This window comes from Thermobia domestica, chromosome 1 (assembly GCF_964235325.1).
Source record: "Thermobia domestica chromosome 1, izTheDome1.hap1.1, whole genome shotgun sequence".
In the NCBI taxonomy this organism is placed as follows: Eukaryota; Metazoa; Arthropoda; class Insecta; order Zygentoma; family Lepismatidae; genus Thermobia; species Thermobia domestica.
The window spans coordinates 29,816,758-29,832,989 of record NC_137454.1 but is presented as its reverse complement, the minus strand read 5'-3'; the positions used below and the strand labels follow the sequence as shown (position 1 = coordinate 29,832,989).

At 35.3% G+C, this 16,232-nt stretch overlaps 1 protein-coding gene across 9 annotated transcripts in view; it reads left to right on the top strand.

Moving 5' to 3' along the window:
- The window catches only part of Obsc (Obscurin), a 633,182-nt gene that overhangs the window by 390,983 nt on the left and 225,967 nt on the right, over positions 1-16,232 (top strand). For all 9 annotated transcript variants that reach the window (XM_081756092.1, XM_081756083.1, XM_081756059.1 and 6 more), the window contains one exon: positions 2,925-3,017. In XM_081756092.1, coding sequence (XP_081612218.1) covers positions 2,925-3,017 — 93 coding nt within the window. The remainder of the gene's footprint in view (positions 1-2,924; positions 3,018-16,232) is intronic.

The window sequence follows — 16,232 nt, the reverse complement described above, 5'->3', positions numbered from 1 at the left end:
TCGTCTGCCAAGCACCTGCATGTTCAGCGCTTGACGGAAAACAGAATCAACACCTCATAAGAGAGGAAAGATACCTGTTTCTGGTTTTTCTCTTATTTACAAGGCAATTTTCGTCTGTATAAATGCTGTATGACAAAAACTGATCTGGAGTGAAATCTGAAATAAAAAAATTATCTGAAAAAAAAACAAAGGATTGAAAGTTCGTGTTAAATGAAAACCTTTACTGACTCAAGGGACTAAAAATTAGTTCGTAATTCGTGCTAACCGAAATTCGTGTTAACCGATAAAACTTCCTATAAGATAACGTACAGCGATGCCGGGACCGAAATTTTGTTCGTCCTAACCGAGTGTTCGGCTTAAGCGAGTTCGTGTTAACGAGGTTATACTGTAGTATGAAGAACAACAATAAGAATAAGAATACACTCGGTTGGGCGACCCTGTACTTTCGTAATCATCACTGCTGATGACACTCCAGTGTGTTTGTAATTGTGGCCAAAAAGTAGTAATGTCCCTGATATACTTAAATGTGCTGTTTCTTTTGAAAGGAACAAATTAAATTATCATCAATAAGAATGTTTTCTTCTCGCAAGTTTTATTTTCAATAAAGAATTTTGTATTATTATACTCGTATCTTGAACTCAGTAAGAATTATTAACTAGCAATTGCTGATATAAAATAAGAATACTGTATAACAAAATAAGAATCCTACAGAAAAATATTACTTTTAATGCAACTTAAACTAATCCTGCACATTGCAATTGCTAACAATACAATGTAATACGGTGTCCCTTATTAAAAAAAAAAAAAAAAAAAATTTAAATCATATTTTTATTATTTACCTAGCACAACACGGAACTGTTTTATATTCAGCATACTATTATTCACCAAATTAAATGTTATAGGAAATAATGATCATAATACGAACTAACTTCACTTCAGACATGTCATAAGTTCTTAAGAATAGAGAAGTAGAATCCCTAACACTCTCATATTCCATCTTAAAATTAGCACGTAGTGCAAATGGACATTATTGAATGTAAGAGATAATGCCATCTTTTTCTCAAAATGAACTTTGGTTATGATCTGCCGTTATTATTCTCAACGCCTCACTTAATTCTTGGACTTGAGCAACACATTGCAAAACACGACTGAAGAAAAGTCACGAGCAAATTATCTATTCGTTTTAATAATATAATATGTGATGTGTTCGGTTTTCTTTTCTTTTTCGTTTGTTTTTTCTTTTTTGTTTTCTTTCTAGAAAGGAATTATGCCAGTTTACTCATTCACAAATAGAAATCACAAAGGAACTAATCAACGGGCGAATAAGTATATGTTAGTTACGCCTCTTTGTAGATGTTTTTAGACGCTGAATTTCAAGATACGCCTTTCGCAGACTGCTCATATCATTCATTCATTCAGCTCTGAAAGTTTTGTGGTTGATAGAGCAGGTTAAATAAGCATGCATGGTGCTCCTAACTCAAAATCACAATTTTACGAGTTACGCCCATACTTGCCTTTACCGACGAATTGTCTCACGATAGTGAAAATAGTAATCAATTGACAACGAAACTTTATAATCAAGCGGCTCAGGCGAACAATATGATAAGCGACACTTCCGCTGAAATTGAGTTATTATGTGTAATAGGTTGGGACTAAACCATAGAACAGTATGTAGGTAGTTTAATTTAGGAAATGTATTCGCAGGGAAGCAAGGGAATGTGGTATGTTCCATTGCATTGAACTGGATGGGAATGTTTGAACTTTTTTTCTCAATTTACGCGAAAGTTGGAAAATGTGACTTACTATTATGTTTCCCTGAACCGCTCAATTATTACTAGACGTGTTATGTGTAAACCATTAAAGAAATTGAGATTTAACTGGCATTTTGTGTTTTAGAGTCCTAATTAACATCATCATCATAGGTATTCTGATATTATTGGCAGGTTACTTGCCGCAACTGAGAAGCTTCCGTGCTCCACGGTATTCCGCTAACCTCTTCGTCTTCACGTACGATTTTTTTCCTGTTTTATCGTCCATTAATTGTAGTCTCCCTCGCCTCTTCCCTCTCTTTCCTGCCATCATACTCTTTAACTCATCCCTCATGATACAGTTCCCTCTTAGCCAATGTCCCAACCAGTTTCTCTTCTTAATAGTAATATCTAAAATTGTTCTTCTCTCCCCCACCATTTGTAACATCTTTTTATTTGTTTTCTGCTCAACTCAGCTAATTATCTCCATTCTTCTTTACAACCACATTTTGAAAGCTTCCAGTTGTTTCCGATTACTTTTGCAAAATGTCAATGTTTCTGCTCCATGTGGTACTATACTCCACAAGAAGCACTGTATGATTTTATCAATTTTTTATTCAAGGTTACAAAATAGTATTTTCTTCCTCCTAACGGCTTCTTTCGCCATTCTTGCCCTTGCTTTTATTTCATCTTCGCACTTTATATAATCACTAATAATACTACTCAGATATCAAAAACTATTGTGCTGCCAAAATGTCTTGAGCCGTGGGAAAAATGCGAACTAAAGCTCACAACCTCACACACCCACGCGTTGAGCCAATAAGGGTTCAGCTGTTGCTAAGCTAGAGAAAGCGAGTGGAATTCCTTCAGCCGATAGCAGCGCTTGCAACGGAAGATTAGGGATCAAGTCAATGTGGTATATTTATAGTAACCTGTTCTAATTCTCCCCTCCTACTTCTATATTTGACACTGACCGCTTTGTGGTCAGATCATTTTTTAATCACCGAAACACTGATAAATAATGTAGTCATGGTTTCTATTGGTGAAATAACACCAAAAATTGTTACTGGTTGAAATTTATCAAAAATAAAAAAAAAACTTGCAAAGTGTTTTTTTTTTTTTTTTTTGGTATTGTTTGGAATGTTAATTACATAGTCTACGTTGTTTTTATTCCAGGAGTACAGTCAACAGATCGGGGACGATAAGAGTTTGTCCGAGCACCTGAAGCTTCCGATTCAGAGGATCAACGACTACCAGCTTCTGCTAAAGGTAAAGTTGTTCTTTATTTATCTCTTGCATCAAACCATTATTTCTTTATACGAATACGTTTTCAGATAGGAACTGAAAAACTAGTTTAAGGAAACCAAAGCAATCGTTTATCCGAGATGTTAGGAAATAGGTACGTTTCGCAATTCAACTCCAATGGATCTGGACAAAACAGGAAAAAGGAATCCTAAGATTAACACAGATTAAGATGGAGATATCTTTCTTAGTACAGAGAAATTTCCTCTCAGCAGGGGAACAAATAAGTAAACAAGGAAAATCGCTTTTAAAACTAAATAATACAGAGAATTTCGAAAGTATGAGAGTTTGCTATTTCAATGCGATTTACGTACTTGTCGAATGTTATTTAAAATACTTGTATATTGGCTGTTTCATTGTGCTATGGAATTAAACCCAATCCCGTCCTGTATGATTTTGACCCTATAACATAAAGTAAGACATAACTCGAAAATCAAATAGTCCCTGCCAGTGGCGTAGAGCATAATTTTCGTCAAGGAGGAATTCAAGGTCCTATGTTAATGTATTTTCAGGAGTTTTATATTATATATTATAGCATGTGTTATATTTTCTTGAAGTAGGGGCTAAAACTGAGCCCCTTTCTTTGTACCCCACTGGTTCCCATAAACAGCAATAACTTGGTCAGATTTGACAACTCACAGCGATAGAAAGTCAGTGGAACTTGAATCAATGAAGTCATCTGGTGCATGGCTCGCCCGTCCCGTTCAGAGTTCGGAACAGCTCTCTCCGCAGATTATTGTTCAACGAATAGAGCAAATGATAATCCGAAGGTGCAGTGTACGGAGTATATGGGTTAGCGTTTTCTCGACCAAATCAGATAATGGTGTCATGGGTAGCTTCAGCAATATACGGCTTCAGGATGACCTGAAACACAATAATATCTCTCTGATATCACAAAAACTGATTCGACGGGTTTTAAATTTTTAAGGAATTCTGTTTACCAACACTCCTTTATATTTTTACTCTGTCTGTGTATCCGTCCGTCCATCCGGGAGTAAAGAAATCTCAGGAACTGCCTGTCAGATTCCCATCAACTTTGACCACGATGGAGAGTCGAAAGTTAGGAATAAAGTTCGTTGGTACCAGGTAACCAATCGAAAGTTAGGAATAGAGTTCGTTGACACCAAGTAACCAATCGAAAGTTAGGAATAGAGTTCGTTGATACCAGGTAACCAATCGAAAGTTAGGAATAGAGTTCGTTGATACCAGGTAACCAATCGAAAGTTAGGAATAGAGTTCGTTGATACCAGGTAACCAATCGAAAGTTAGGAATAGAGTTCGTTGATACCAGGTAACCAATCGAAAGTTAGGAATATAGTTCGTTGATACCAGGTAACCAATCGAAAGTTAGGAATAGAGTTCGTTGATACCAGGTAACCAATCGAAAGTTAGGAATAAAGTTCGTTGGTACCAGGTAACCAAGAAAAGTTCATGCTGTGCTAGAGCAGTAATAAAAAAGAGCAGTACAGTAGAAGTACGTACCTTTAGGTTTCGAAGTAATTTCCATCAGCATCCAACACCTTTTGCCAACGTTCCTGCAGCTGCACACTACCCCGGTGATAAAATCCGGCAGTCGTGGATACAAAGAAGTCCGTGAGTGCGTTCTGCAGGTCTTCCTCATTTGCGAAGGATCTCCCACAGAGGTGGTTGTCGAGGCAGATCCGGTAATCAATTGGTGGAAGATCCGGTGAATACGATGAATGGCACAGTGTCTCCCAGCCAAGTTTCTGAAGGGTTTCCCGAGTTCTGTTTGCCACATGTCACTTGTCATTGTCGTGCAGGAACAGCACAGCCTTGCGAATCACCAATGCTAGCTCCTATTGCAATGCACGGTGCACTCTTTGCAACTATTTAGAGTAGAGGGCAGCAGTGATGGTCTGATCAGGTGGCAGGAGCTCGTAATGTATCATTAGCCGATAATTCCATCGTACAGAGAGGAACCTGTATCTTTTATGTGTCCAGAAGTATCTGGAAGTGTGAGGAGCAGCATCACGTGGTGACAACCAATGTCCGATACGCTTAGAAGTGTCATAGAGGACTTACTTTTTGTCACTAGTGAGCAAGCGATCGAAGGTGGGTATGTTTAGCTGCCGAGTGAGCAAGGTCAAAAAGGTTGTCACTCGCTGTTCATTGTTAACTGCCGAAGTGCAAATATGCACTTGCTTAACTTGTATGCCTTCCCATCCCATGCAGGTGCAGACTGATTTTCAGCGGAAACATGGGACTTTTCTGCAAGGTCATCACACGTTAGACCACTGTCCTCCTTGATGGCTGGTTCCAGGACCTCGTCATGCAACACATGTTGTCTTACACTGCGAGGTTCGTCCACTGCTCACATCTCCCGAACAACATTTCTGGAACCAATGCTTGTTCGTTCACGGCATAGTCCCCAAATGCTTGGCATATGCGGCGACTTGAAGAGGCAGCTGACAGGTTGACTTTAAAGTCATACAATAAACACACACGGACAAACTGCTTCGACACCTCCATTTCTCTTCGACAATGGACGAGCTATGACTGCAGTATGTGTGCAACGTGCTTGTATAACTGAAGGTCGATAGCTAGACTAACTCCTGATTGCTTGGCGGCCACGTGCGTCATTTCGTTTCGTCTCTGTGAGCGCATAACTAATGGGACGTCACAAACGTCATGAACTTTTTTGGTTATCTGGTAGAGGTGATCCATCTACCAGAAATGCTAGAAATCAAGCATTTCCGGTTGTAACATTCATCACTATAGAGCAAAAACTATAATAAATAGAGAGAAGCGAATTTCTGCTATTCACTAAGCATCCCAAAAATATATGTCAGGTCCATTTTAAACTTTCTACTTCTAAGTGATAGAAAACACTGTAACTTCCGGTTTCAACATTGATCTAAATAGAACAAAAAAAGATGAGAGATAGCGAGAAGCGAATTTTTAAAAATCAATTTAACATTCTAAGGATAGGTATCATCTTCTCTCTTAATCTCTATTCAAACCGGAAGTGGCAGCAATCAACCACTTCCGGTTTTAACGTTGACCACTATACAGTAAAAAAAAAGACAATAGATAGCGAAATAAGTTTTGTGCAATCAACTAATCATTCTAAGAGTATATATTTCATTTCTAATCTCGCTACTAGAACCGAAAGTGGGAGAAATATACTACCACTTTCGGTTTCAATAATAATTGAGAAACTATCATGCCATACTAACCAAACTCCTTTACGTGGTGTGTTCAAGTGACACTGTTTTCTTTTCCGTTTCATGAGCATTTGTTTCGAGTTGAAGCACATAATGCATACAGTCTTTATAATGTTCACTTATTTTTATGGGAAATATTCTAGTCTATTTTTAAAATGAATTAAAATTTTAATAGTTTCACTTTATTGATTTCTTCTGTAGGTGTATTTACATGTTTCTTGGTTCGATTCCTGGTGGTGACACTCGGTTGATAAGGTGTAAAAGCCCTTATATCAGGCCAGCAATCCTAAGTAAGGTTTTTCTGGGGTTTTCTCATTCACACCAGACAAATATCGGGATAGTACCTCACATATAGGTACTAGGATGCTTCCTTCCTTCCCTTTCATGGGATAGTTTGATCGCCGAGGGACATCATCCCTCATATATATGACGGACTAAATGGCCATAGATGCCGAAAGCCTAGAAATCTAATATCTAATCCTAATCCTTAAATGTGTCTTGCTTGATGAAAATTAAATTTGAAGATGTGTAATTATAATATTCATGAATCAAATTTAATTTGAGTAATAATAGTAATTTTCTTCTCTTTCTATTTTTCTTCTTGTTTGTGTCTGTCTTTTCCCATGTTTATATGTGGTCTGTGTTTCCGTCTTTAAATATTTGTCTTTACTTTCTTCTACCCTGGAGTCCTCTATTTTTCATCCATTCTCACTCAAATCATCTTGTATCATGTCTCTCATCTCATCTTGGGTCTTCTTTTTCTTCTTCCTCTTGCTCCCATCTTTTCAATTCTCTTTGGGGGTCATCCAGAAAATAAAGACCGCTTAGTTGTACAAACAGGGTGTCTACTGATACTGGAAACACTGGAAATACTTCAGTTATACTGCAATTTAATTTTGATACTGGAAATACTGGAATTTTGGTCCACATAATGGAAAACTCATGAAACTAGTAATTTGTCAACAATACTTGTTTGAAAATGTTTTAATAGTCTTAAAAACAATTTTATATCCATTGAGATTTAATTTTTTACAAAGCAAGAGTTGTATACAATTTGTAATTAGATATTTAAAGCAATGGGTGGAGTGGACGGCTGTGAGGGGAGTTGGGAGGCCCTTTAAAAATGTTGAAAAATCATTGTATTTCAAAAAATCAAGACTAATTAAATTTATTAAAAATTAAATATTCTTTTAATGATGAAACAATTACAAACCTGAAATCATCAAGAATGTGATTATTCCTAAAGAACTTTATAAAAATCATTACATTAGGTACTGGAATTTTGCTAATTGTTATACTGAATATACTGGAATTTTGAAAATGAAGATCAGTAGACACCCTGTACAAAGTGTAAAACACAATATTTATTTAAAAAATCATTCTGTTGCATAGTTGAAATTTCCTTCACTTCTCTACATACTCATCATCTTCATTTAAATGTTTGTCGTATCTGTTCAAGAGCTTTAGAATTTCCATGTTATATACTCTTCTGCCGCCAGTTCATTAAGACAGGTGGTAACTGTATTCTCTAACACTTCATCACTTTCAAAACGTTTACCGCCATAAACTCTTTCAACTTAGGAAAAAGCTGGAAATCGCTAGGAACAAGGTCCGGACTATAGCGCAAACGGTCTTTTATTTGAATGCACTGACTCCATGGCTTAATGATCTGATTGCGAAATTCTGAAGCTCGTGAACAGATGCGACAAATAATGTTTAAATGAAAATGATGTAAATTATTCATTGCAGCTTTGTAAAATTCAAGATTGTTAATAAATCTCCAACTAACCAAAGCAGTGTATATATTTTAAGATTATATATTTGCGTTACAGTTTCGGCTATGTAACTGTAACAGCCTTCCTCAGACACATTATGAAAGAAATGTCCAATTTTGACAGCTTATGTACAATCTGAATGCAAGACACGCCCACTTTCTCTTTACAAAATGTAAACTTTTAATTGGCTCTAAAAAGTAAATTTTTAATTATTGTAGTCACTTTCTCTTTTTACGCACCTGTTATGAAACTCTTAATTAGGTGTTTGTCACTTACACTTTCTATTCGCTATGCCCATCTGCTCTTGTCCATAGTATACCTGCTCCAATAGCTCGTGTTGACCCTTTTAATTATGGGAAAAGATGATAGACAAAATAGAAAGAAAGAATTAAAAGGATCAGCACGAGCTATTGGAGCAGGTTGCATAGCCGAAACTGTGAGAATTTCTTTTTCTAAATTGTGTTTTCCGTTTTGTTTAACTAAACGGTCTTTATTTTCTGGATAACCCTAATAGTTATCGTTTCTTCGTTCTGCATGTATTTAATCATCGTTAAGCATGGGAGTCATCTCACTCTCCATCCTTGAAACTTTCTGCTAAGTGATCCCACCTTAACAGTTCCTCTTTATATGATTGTTTCTTTTTTTCTATTCTTCCTCGTCACACCACACATCCATCTTAACATTCTTATCAACGTCACTTCCTTCTTTTCCATTGCAAATGCAATTCCACAAAGTAAGTGTCAATTAAATAGGGATGAAGAAACTATTAAAATTCTAGTTCATTTGAAAGAGAATAGTAGAATATTTCTCTATATAAATCAGCAAAGATAGGGCAGGTACTGAACAATCTTAATTTATAGATATATTTTTCTACTGCTTTATTTTTAAACGAGATAGTTTTTAGTATCTACAGTTAATATCCACTCTGTATTTGATATACATTTTGCAGATTAAATTCTGAACCAGTGACTCTCAAAGATTGTTAAACTCTTCGAGCAGTATTCGGAGACAATTCGTTAATCAAACGTTAGTCACACAATTAGTTAGTGTCGTATTAGATCTTTACTAAGGAGGGTATACTTTTTGGTATTCAGAGTCTGCTTAAAGTTCAGCTAATAAGTTGATTTTGGTATGATTAACTAATATAACTCCAAATACCAAGAGTGGGAAAAATAAATCTGGCAACTACGGAAGTCTAGACGTGCGCATGCGTAGTTTGTAAAAATGAAAATATATGAAATACGAAATACACAATGTTTTCTTTGTGATTTGACATCACAACAATATTTATAAATAGTTACGAAATTGAATTATAATTAAGTATTTATTTCTAAGGGATGTATTTATGACAGGTATAAGTAGAAGTCAATTAATATTTGTGAGAAAGAGGGATTATGTTGTAATTATAAGGGAAGAACATTTATTGATCAGTTGTATGTAACTCTAAGGAAACTGGGAACTTTCTATTTATCTCTCATTGTTCATTTTAAGAAACAGTTCTGCTATTGTAGAGGACTCAGCTTAATAGTTGGTTCATTCTTAACTCACCTGGTGAGGTGAAAGGAAAGAAAGACAGGCAATTAATTGCCTTTGTATTCTCATAATGTAAGTTTATTGTGGCTAAACCGTGGCTAAACCAGGATACCCTCTGCTTTAAAATAATTAGTTACATGGATTAACTTAGTCAACTACTACGTCCAAATCAGAGATTCTGAATACACTTCTAGTAACCATGCGTTAGTCAGATCCTTAGTATGACGCTAATCGTACGTGAAAATGACTCTGCATAAGGCCCCATGTCTTTAGAAGAAGTAGCAATGATTTTTAAAATGCATCATAGATCTACTCTTCGAAAGATCATGGTGGATGTGTTTGCATTGATACTCATACAAAAATTACAAATGTATCACTTGTAAAATTAAAATATACGCATTCATTCATTTACTCCCATAGAAGAGAAGAAAAAAGGGTACAATTGTTATAATAAGATGACCATTTCTCGAAATCAGGAATATGAAACTTAGTATATAAAGTTCTAATTCAAAATCACGCCAAGTGAACTTTGTGGTGGACAAACACAGTGTGCGTGGATTTTTTTCGGGGTTCTCCCGTTTCCTCTCACTTTATACATTCCACCATTTGATTCATTTCTCATCATCAGGATCTCCTTTAGCCGACACAGCACAACCGTGGGACTTAAAACTGAAAGATTTCATTTTTTCTTATTCAAAATAAGTGGGCATATGTCACAGCATTACATAATAATAATAATAATAATAATAATAATAATAATAATAATAATAATAATAATAATAATAATAATAATAATAATAATAATAATAATAATAGGGTCTTTAACGACGAATGCTTATCGAACATAAAAGAATTGGCGGAATGAGAATGTAGAAGGCAATGATAGAATGCGAGATACAATGTTGTCCATCACAAGCTCACATGTCCAAGATTGAACCAAGGACTCCTCGTACCAAAGGTGAACGCTCTACAACTTAGCCACCGTGTGCCTCCAAACAAGATTTTCAGTACTCTGAAGAATTTGTTTTACATGCGGAAATAACTGACTCATTGGAACTTCACGGAACTCAGCATACTATGTTGTTTTATATCCTCGTAAATATATTTGCCTGATGGTGGAAGAGAAAGAAAAAGCTATTCCTTAGAATTAAGGCCACGAACAAAAAATGAAAACAACATGTTTACACATTCCATTGGCAATTGTAGAAGAAAGCAAACGAAGTAACCATTTTCTTTTCACATTTCTTTGAACTCTGGCCAAAAACAAGAAAACCACGGAAGTAGAAAACTTCGGATACGGTTACTGTCATCATTTTTGTCTTCAGAAACGCTCACAACTGTTGCCTCCAGTAATTTATAAGTTCGGAATGTTAAGAACAGCATATTCTGGTCCAGAAACATAAAAATATTCGTGCATTCTTCACATTTAAACATTTCAAATATGATTATTTTTTACACCAAAGATAGTATAACATGGTTACTAGTTTGTTTGTTAGCATAAAGGTACGTTGTTTTGCGGTTAATGATTGTGAAATATACACTAAGAAAAATCCGTTCTCCGGACAGCAGTATATTGTACAAATATACGGAATCCTCTTGCTTACTACCAGTAGCGTAGCGTTAAGTTTCGCAATGGGTAGACAGGATATATATATAGAGATTTCAGTGCTACACGATTATGCTCTGGGACCAAGGCAAATGGTGATGAGTTGGATGATAGTGGTGGAGTGACGAAAGTGAGAGAGAACGGGAGAGGATCTCGAGAAAATCTACCCACACAGTGTATGTCCCGTATAAAACCAACTTGGTGGGATTTGGAATCTAACCAGGGACCGTACGCGTCAGAGTTAACTGCTCTGCAACCGAGCTACCGAGGCTTCTCTTTAAACACTTGTTACAAAATTTTTCCATTTATATTATTCCATAATAACAATAGCTTTAGACTTTCGATTTTATAATTTTATTTATTTTGGAGTTATTTGCAGTTCAAAACCTCATATCAATATTGAGATAGATTGACGTCTCTTGTAACCTAAAATCCACATGTTTATACTCCACATATATCCAAATATATGAAAATTTTCAATTATTTGGGGCCGGGGTGGCTCAGTGGTGCATGGGGTCTTTGGTTCGATCCCAGTTCGCGCCAAGTGAATTTTATGGTGAAAAACACCGTGTGTTAGGTTTTCTTGGGGTTCTGTCGTTTCCTCTCACTTTCTTCATTCCACCATTTCATTCATTTCTCATCATCACCGTCTACTTTGGCCCAGCCGACATAACCGTGGCACGTAAAACTCAGATTTCATTTCATTTTTAGTCTATTATTAGAAAGAGCAGTCACATAGTGCAAAAGATCGCATCGATATCCAGATTCTAATAAAATTATGAGTTTAAGGTTTTTACTTCCTGAAGAAAACCTCTGAATAAGTAAAATTATAGGAACTCTGTTTTAATAATAATTTCCGAAAGGAACATTTTTAGTGTGACAATTTTTACATTTTCATATATATATATATATATATATATATATATATATATATATATATATATATATATATATATATATATATATATATATATATAATTTTGTTAGAAACTTATTTTCGCGAGGTTGCACTACTATATATAATGTACAGAAAATTAATTTCGATAAACACATACCTTAACGATTAAATTAAGCCAGTATATAGATATAAATTGATTCTGACAAATCTCTGTACATACACTAAATACATTAAATTGAATTAATAATTTACTTTTATGTATAATCTTCCTATTAGCTTTGCAGGATTCCTGATTCAAAAAGTAAACTCATAAATTGGCTATTTTTAAAGTTAATACTAATTTTTATGCAAGAGCTTAGACATGCCATTTAATAACAACTTGTGCAGAAAATCTATTTCCAATAATTAGATTTGCACATAATAAATAACTCAGACAGACTCAGATACAAATCTACCTAACGATTTTAAAAGGAACAACAAAATAGCAGACTACAAAACCTCCAGCCCTTGCTTTTGCCTTTTCCAGTGTTGATACACTCTAGTATTGCGATTAAACAGAAGCTGAACCTAGATCGTGAAAGATTTATATGAATTACTGTATCCATAAAAGCTTCTTAAGGTAGTTATTAATTTAGGTTTTTTTATTTCCTTCTATTTCTTAATAATTTTCCTTGAAGTATGATTAAATATATAAAAGGAAGAATGAAAAGAATACTGGATTTGAAATAGTATCATTTCGCTAAGTATGGCATCACTGCTACTGAGACATTTTGCTCGATGTCTCTTTGCTAGGTTGTTTCAGCGAGTGAGAAGCCTACAGCCACATGCGCGCGCCGCTTTCTCAAGTGTATTTGTTTCAGCCGCGTTGAGACGTACTTCTTGTTGTCTCCTGGTTTTCTCTCTGCAGCCTGTTTGACGGAGATAGAACTTTTTTCCCCGAGTTTTTAAAAGTAAAATTATTTAGAAATTTGACTCTACTACTATTCTTATTAACAAAGCTATCGATGGCCCTAATATTTATGTATTTTTCTTCGACATGAAATGTACATTATTCCTTATTAAGAAGGAAATTCTAAAGCTATGTTCTTTTAATTTGAAAGGGTAGACAGTGTCTCAATGTCTCATAGCACTCTACGCTACTGCTTACTACAGAAATCAGTACGGAGCATACGTTATCGGTATGCTACATAGGCACTGCCCTTAGATATTACATCATGCCGTTGCAGGATGTCTGATATTTAACAGTCTTCCTTATATTACATACATATATGTATGTATGTTACCTTCGTCAGCTATATGTTATATAGCTGATACGTCCATTTGTATGTGAGATCATGACTGCCTATATTGTTTCATACGGAAAATACATATAGATGGAACACTTATACAGAAAGTATTATAAAACATGCGTTTTCAGTTATAAGTTTGCTGTACGTTAAGTCCAAAAACTACAGGATTTACAATATAACATACGATTTTACGTACGTCACATACATTTTTTCTCAGTGTTTTATTTGTGTACTCTTTGTTTAGCCACATTGCCGATATTTCTACTACTAATACGATTTTCACGCATGGGATGTGGTGGCTTGGATATAGAGTGTTCAACGTGTTTTTTTTTTATGCTCAAATCGTAGTTGCTTCCGATGAGGTTTCAGGTGGACAAACACGGTCTATATGTGAATTTTTTTTCGGGTATCTTCAGCCCATTTCATTTCCATTAAATAGCACTGGTCTTCATTTCCTATAGATCAGAGTTGCACAATTCAAGCCACATATACGCTAGAGTCGTATGCAAAATCATCACATATATTTTCCCTTTAGGACTAAGTAAATTGTTGTTAAACAGATTACTTAATACGAAAAGGTAAAACAAAAGTTAGTGCTTAACCAATAATACATGACTATTTCATTTCAAACGAAACACTTCTTGCGTAACAAGACGTTCAAGAGATTGTAGACTCAGAATATCGTGATATCAACGGGATAAGGCGTCTCGTGTAATCCTATGGGGGACTAAGAATTAGATTTCTGGGCTTTCAGGATCTATGACTATGTTAGCCTGTCACGTATGAGAGATGATGACGTTCCTCGGCGATCACACAAATCCGAGGAAAGGGAAGAAGAAATGATTGGGGAAGAAAGGAAGCGGCCTGGGACCTATATATTAGGAAGAATCCCGGCATTTGCCCGGTATGAACGAAGAAAACCAGAATTAGGACGGTTGGCCTGAAAAAAACATATTTTTTCGAACCGGATGTCCCTACCGCGAATCGAACCCAGGACCACTCGCACCAAAGGCAAGAGCGTTAGCGACTATGCTACCCAGAGCCACTTACATCGTATGGAAACCCAGACGTCCGCTGAAGTTCTGAAAATGGGATTTCTTGCGATTCCTATGGGGCATTTCTGGCATCTTTGCGGAATAATCACAGAACGAATTTAAGAAATCCATGACTATTGTTATGTGATAAGTGCATCCCATTGAAGTCCAACCAAAATCTCCTATTTATGTCCGTTATCTTTAAAGTTTCACTATAATTCTGAATGTTCAGGAACATGTATGGAAACTGTAGAACTTCCCGTCATGGACAAGTTGTGTCATGTGAGTCTTTTTCCCGTTTATTGAGAGTGAGGACGACTAAAGACAAAGGAAACTACAGTTAAAATGTTGGTGAGGAGCATATTTAAACCTCTTTGAGTAATAGGTGTCATGCATTCCCGATTGGCCATAATTTTTATATCGTTAAACCTAAAATTTCACATTTTCTTAGTTTTTCATATCTATTTTTAAACTATGTAAAATTTACTTGTCTTATTTTTGTTCCTGATAAATCTAAACTTTACTTTCATTTATTAGAGGAAATTAGATAAAGTATGCATAATCTAAAACAAAGCACTTAGATATCAGTAAACCTAGGAGAAAATTGGAAAAGAAGAGCGCCAACTCAAGTTCGAACTACGTATTATCTGTTGAAAATAATAATAATAATAATAATAATAATAATAATAATAATAATAATAATAATAATAATAATAATAATAATAATAATAATAATAATAATAATAATAATAATAATAATAAATACCAGCCAAATCCAGTGCTTGAAAATGATAAATACAAAGTCTACCGGATTCGAGGAATCAGAATAGATGTAACGGTACCTGCAAACAGATCCGACAATCTCACTATTATTATAAATAAAATGGACAAAAGTAATGCTCATAAATATAGCAGTACCATTGACTCATAACATACACCATTCAGTACGAAAATAAGAAAATGTAAATATCTGCGAGACAAAATCAAAAAGTTATGGAAATGTCAGAAAGTTACAGTAAGATCAATCATTATCTCAGCTACTGCTATTGTCTCAAAAGGTACTGTGATGCAACTGGAACAGATAAACGCAAAGCATCTTCTAACAAACCTACAAAAATCAGTAATACTATAATGCGTCCAGTAAGAGAACGTCTCTGACAGCTCGCAGTGACATTGCCACTACTCGCGTGTCAAGGTTTTTTTTCGGTGCAACTGTAGTGACAATTTAATTAAAATGGTATAAGACAGAGTGATCGTGGTTGGTAACACTGGTATCAAAGTAGGGGCTGCAATGTCCCACTGCATGTGGTAAGAAACGTCAGAGACCATCTCTTGTTGGCCGTGCTATATACACCTGTCATATGGTCAGGAAGTTCTTTGGAGAAGCAGAACTCTTCAAATAATCTACACTTGCCAGAGACGACTGTCAGATTACTAAGCTAAACCGGTTTAAACCGAGATACAGCAATAATGCTAATAATAATATTTTCTACTAAATCTTAAAATTGGGAGATACATATTTAACTAATCTATCAGATGATAGTACAATTATATACTCACATTACTTATAACTCACCCAGAATAATTTGATGTTTGCGACACTAAAATAACTGAAATTAAATTTCATGTCTTACGTCCCATAGTTATGCCCTGTAGCCTAAGGTAGAGAGATGATTGGTAAAAGTGAATGATAATGAAATAATTCGTGGAATGAGAATGTGAGAAAACTTACGGATACCATTTTAACTTTAGTTTCAACCCTTTCTATTGAGCAAGTCATCGTAGTTGAGTTATACTTCAAACTTCGTAAATCTTTCGAATAAATCTTGCGCATCACCTGTGCATGCAGTAAACTTGACGTT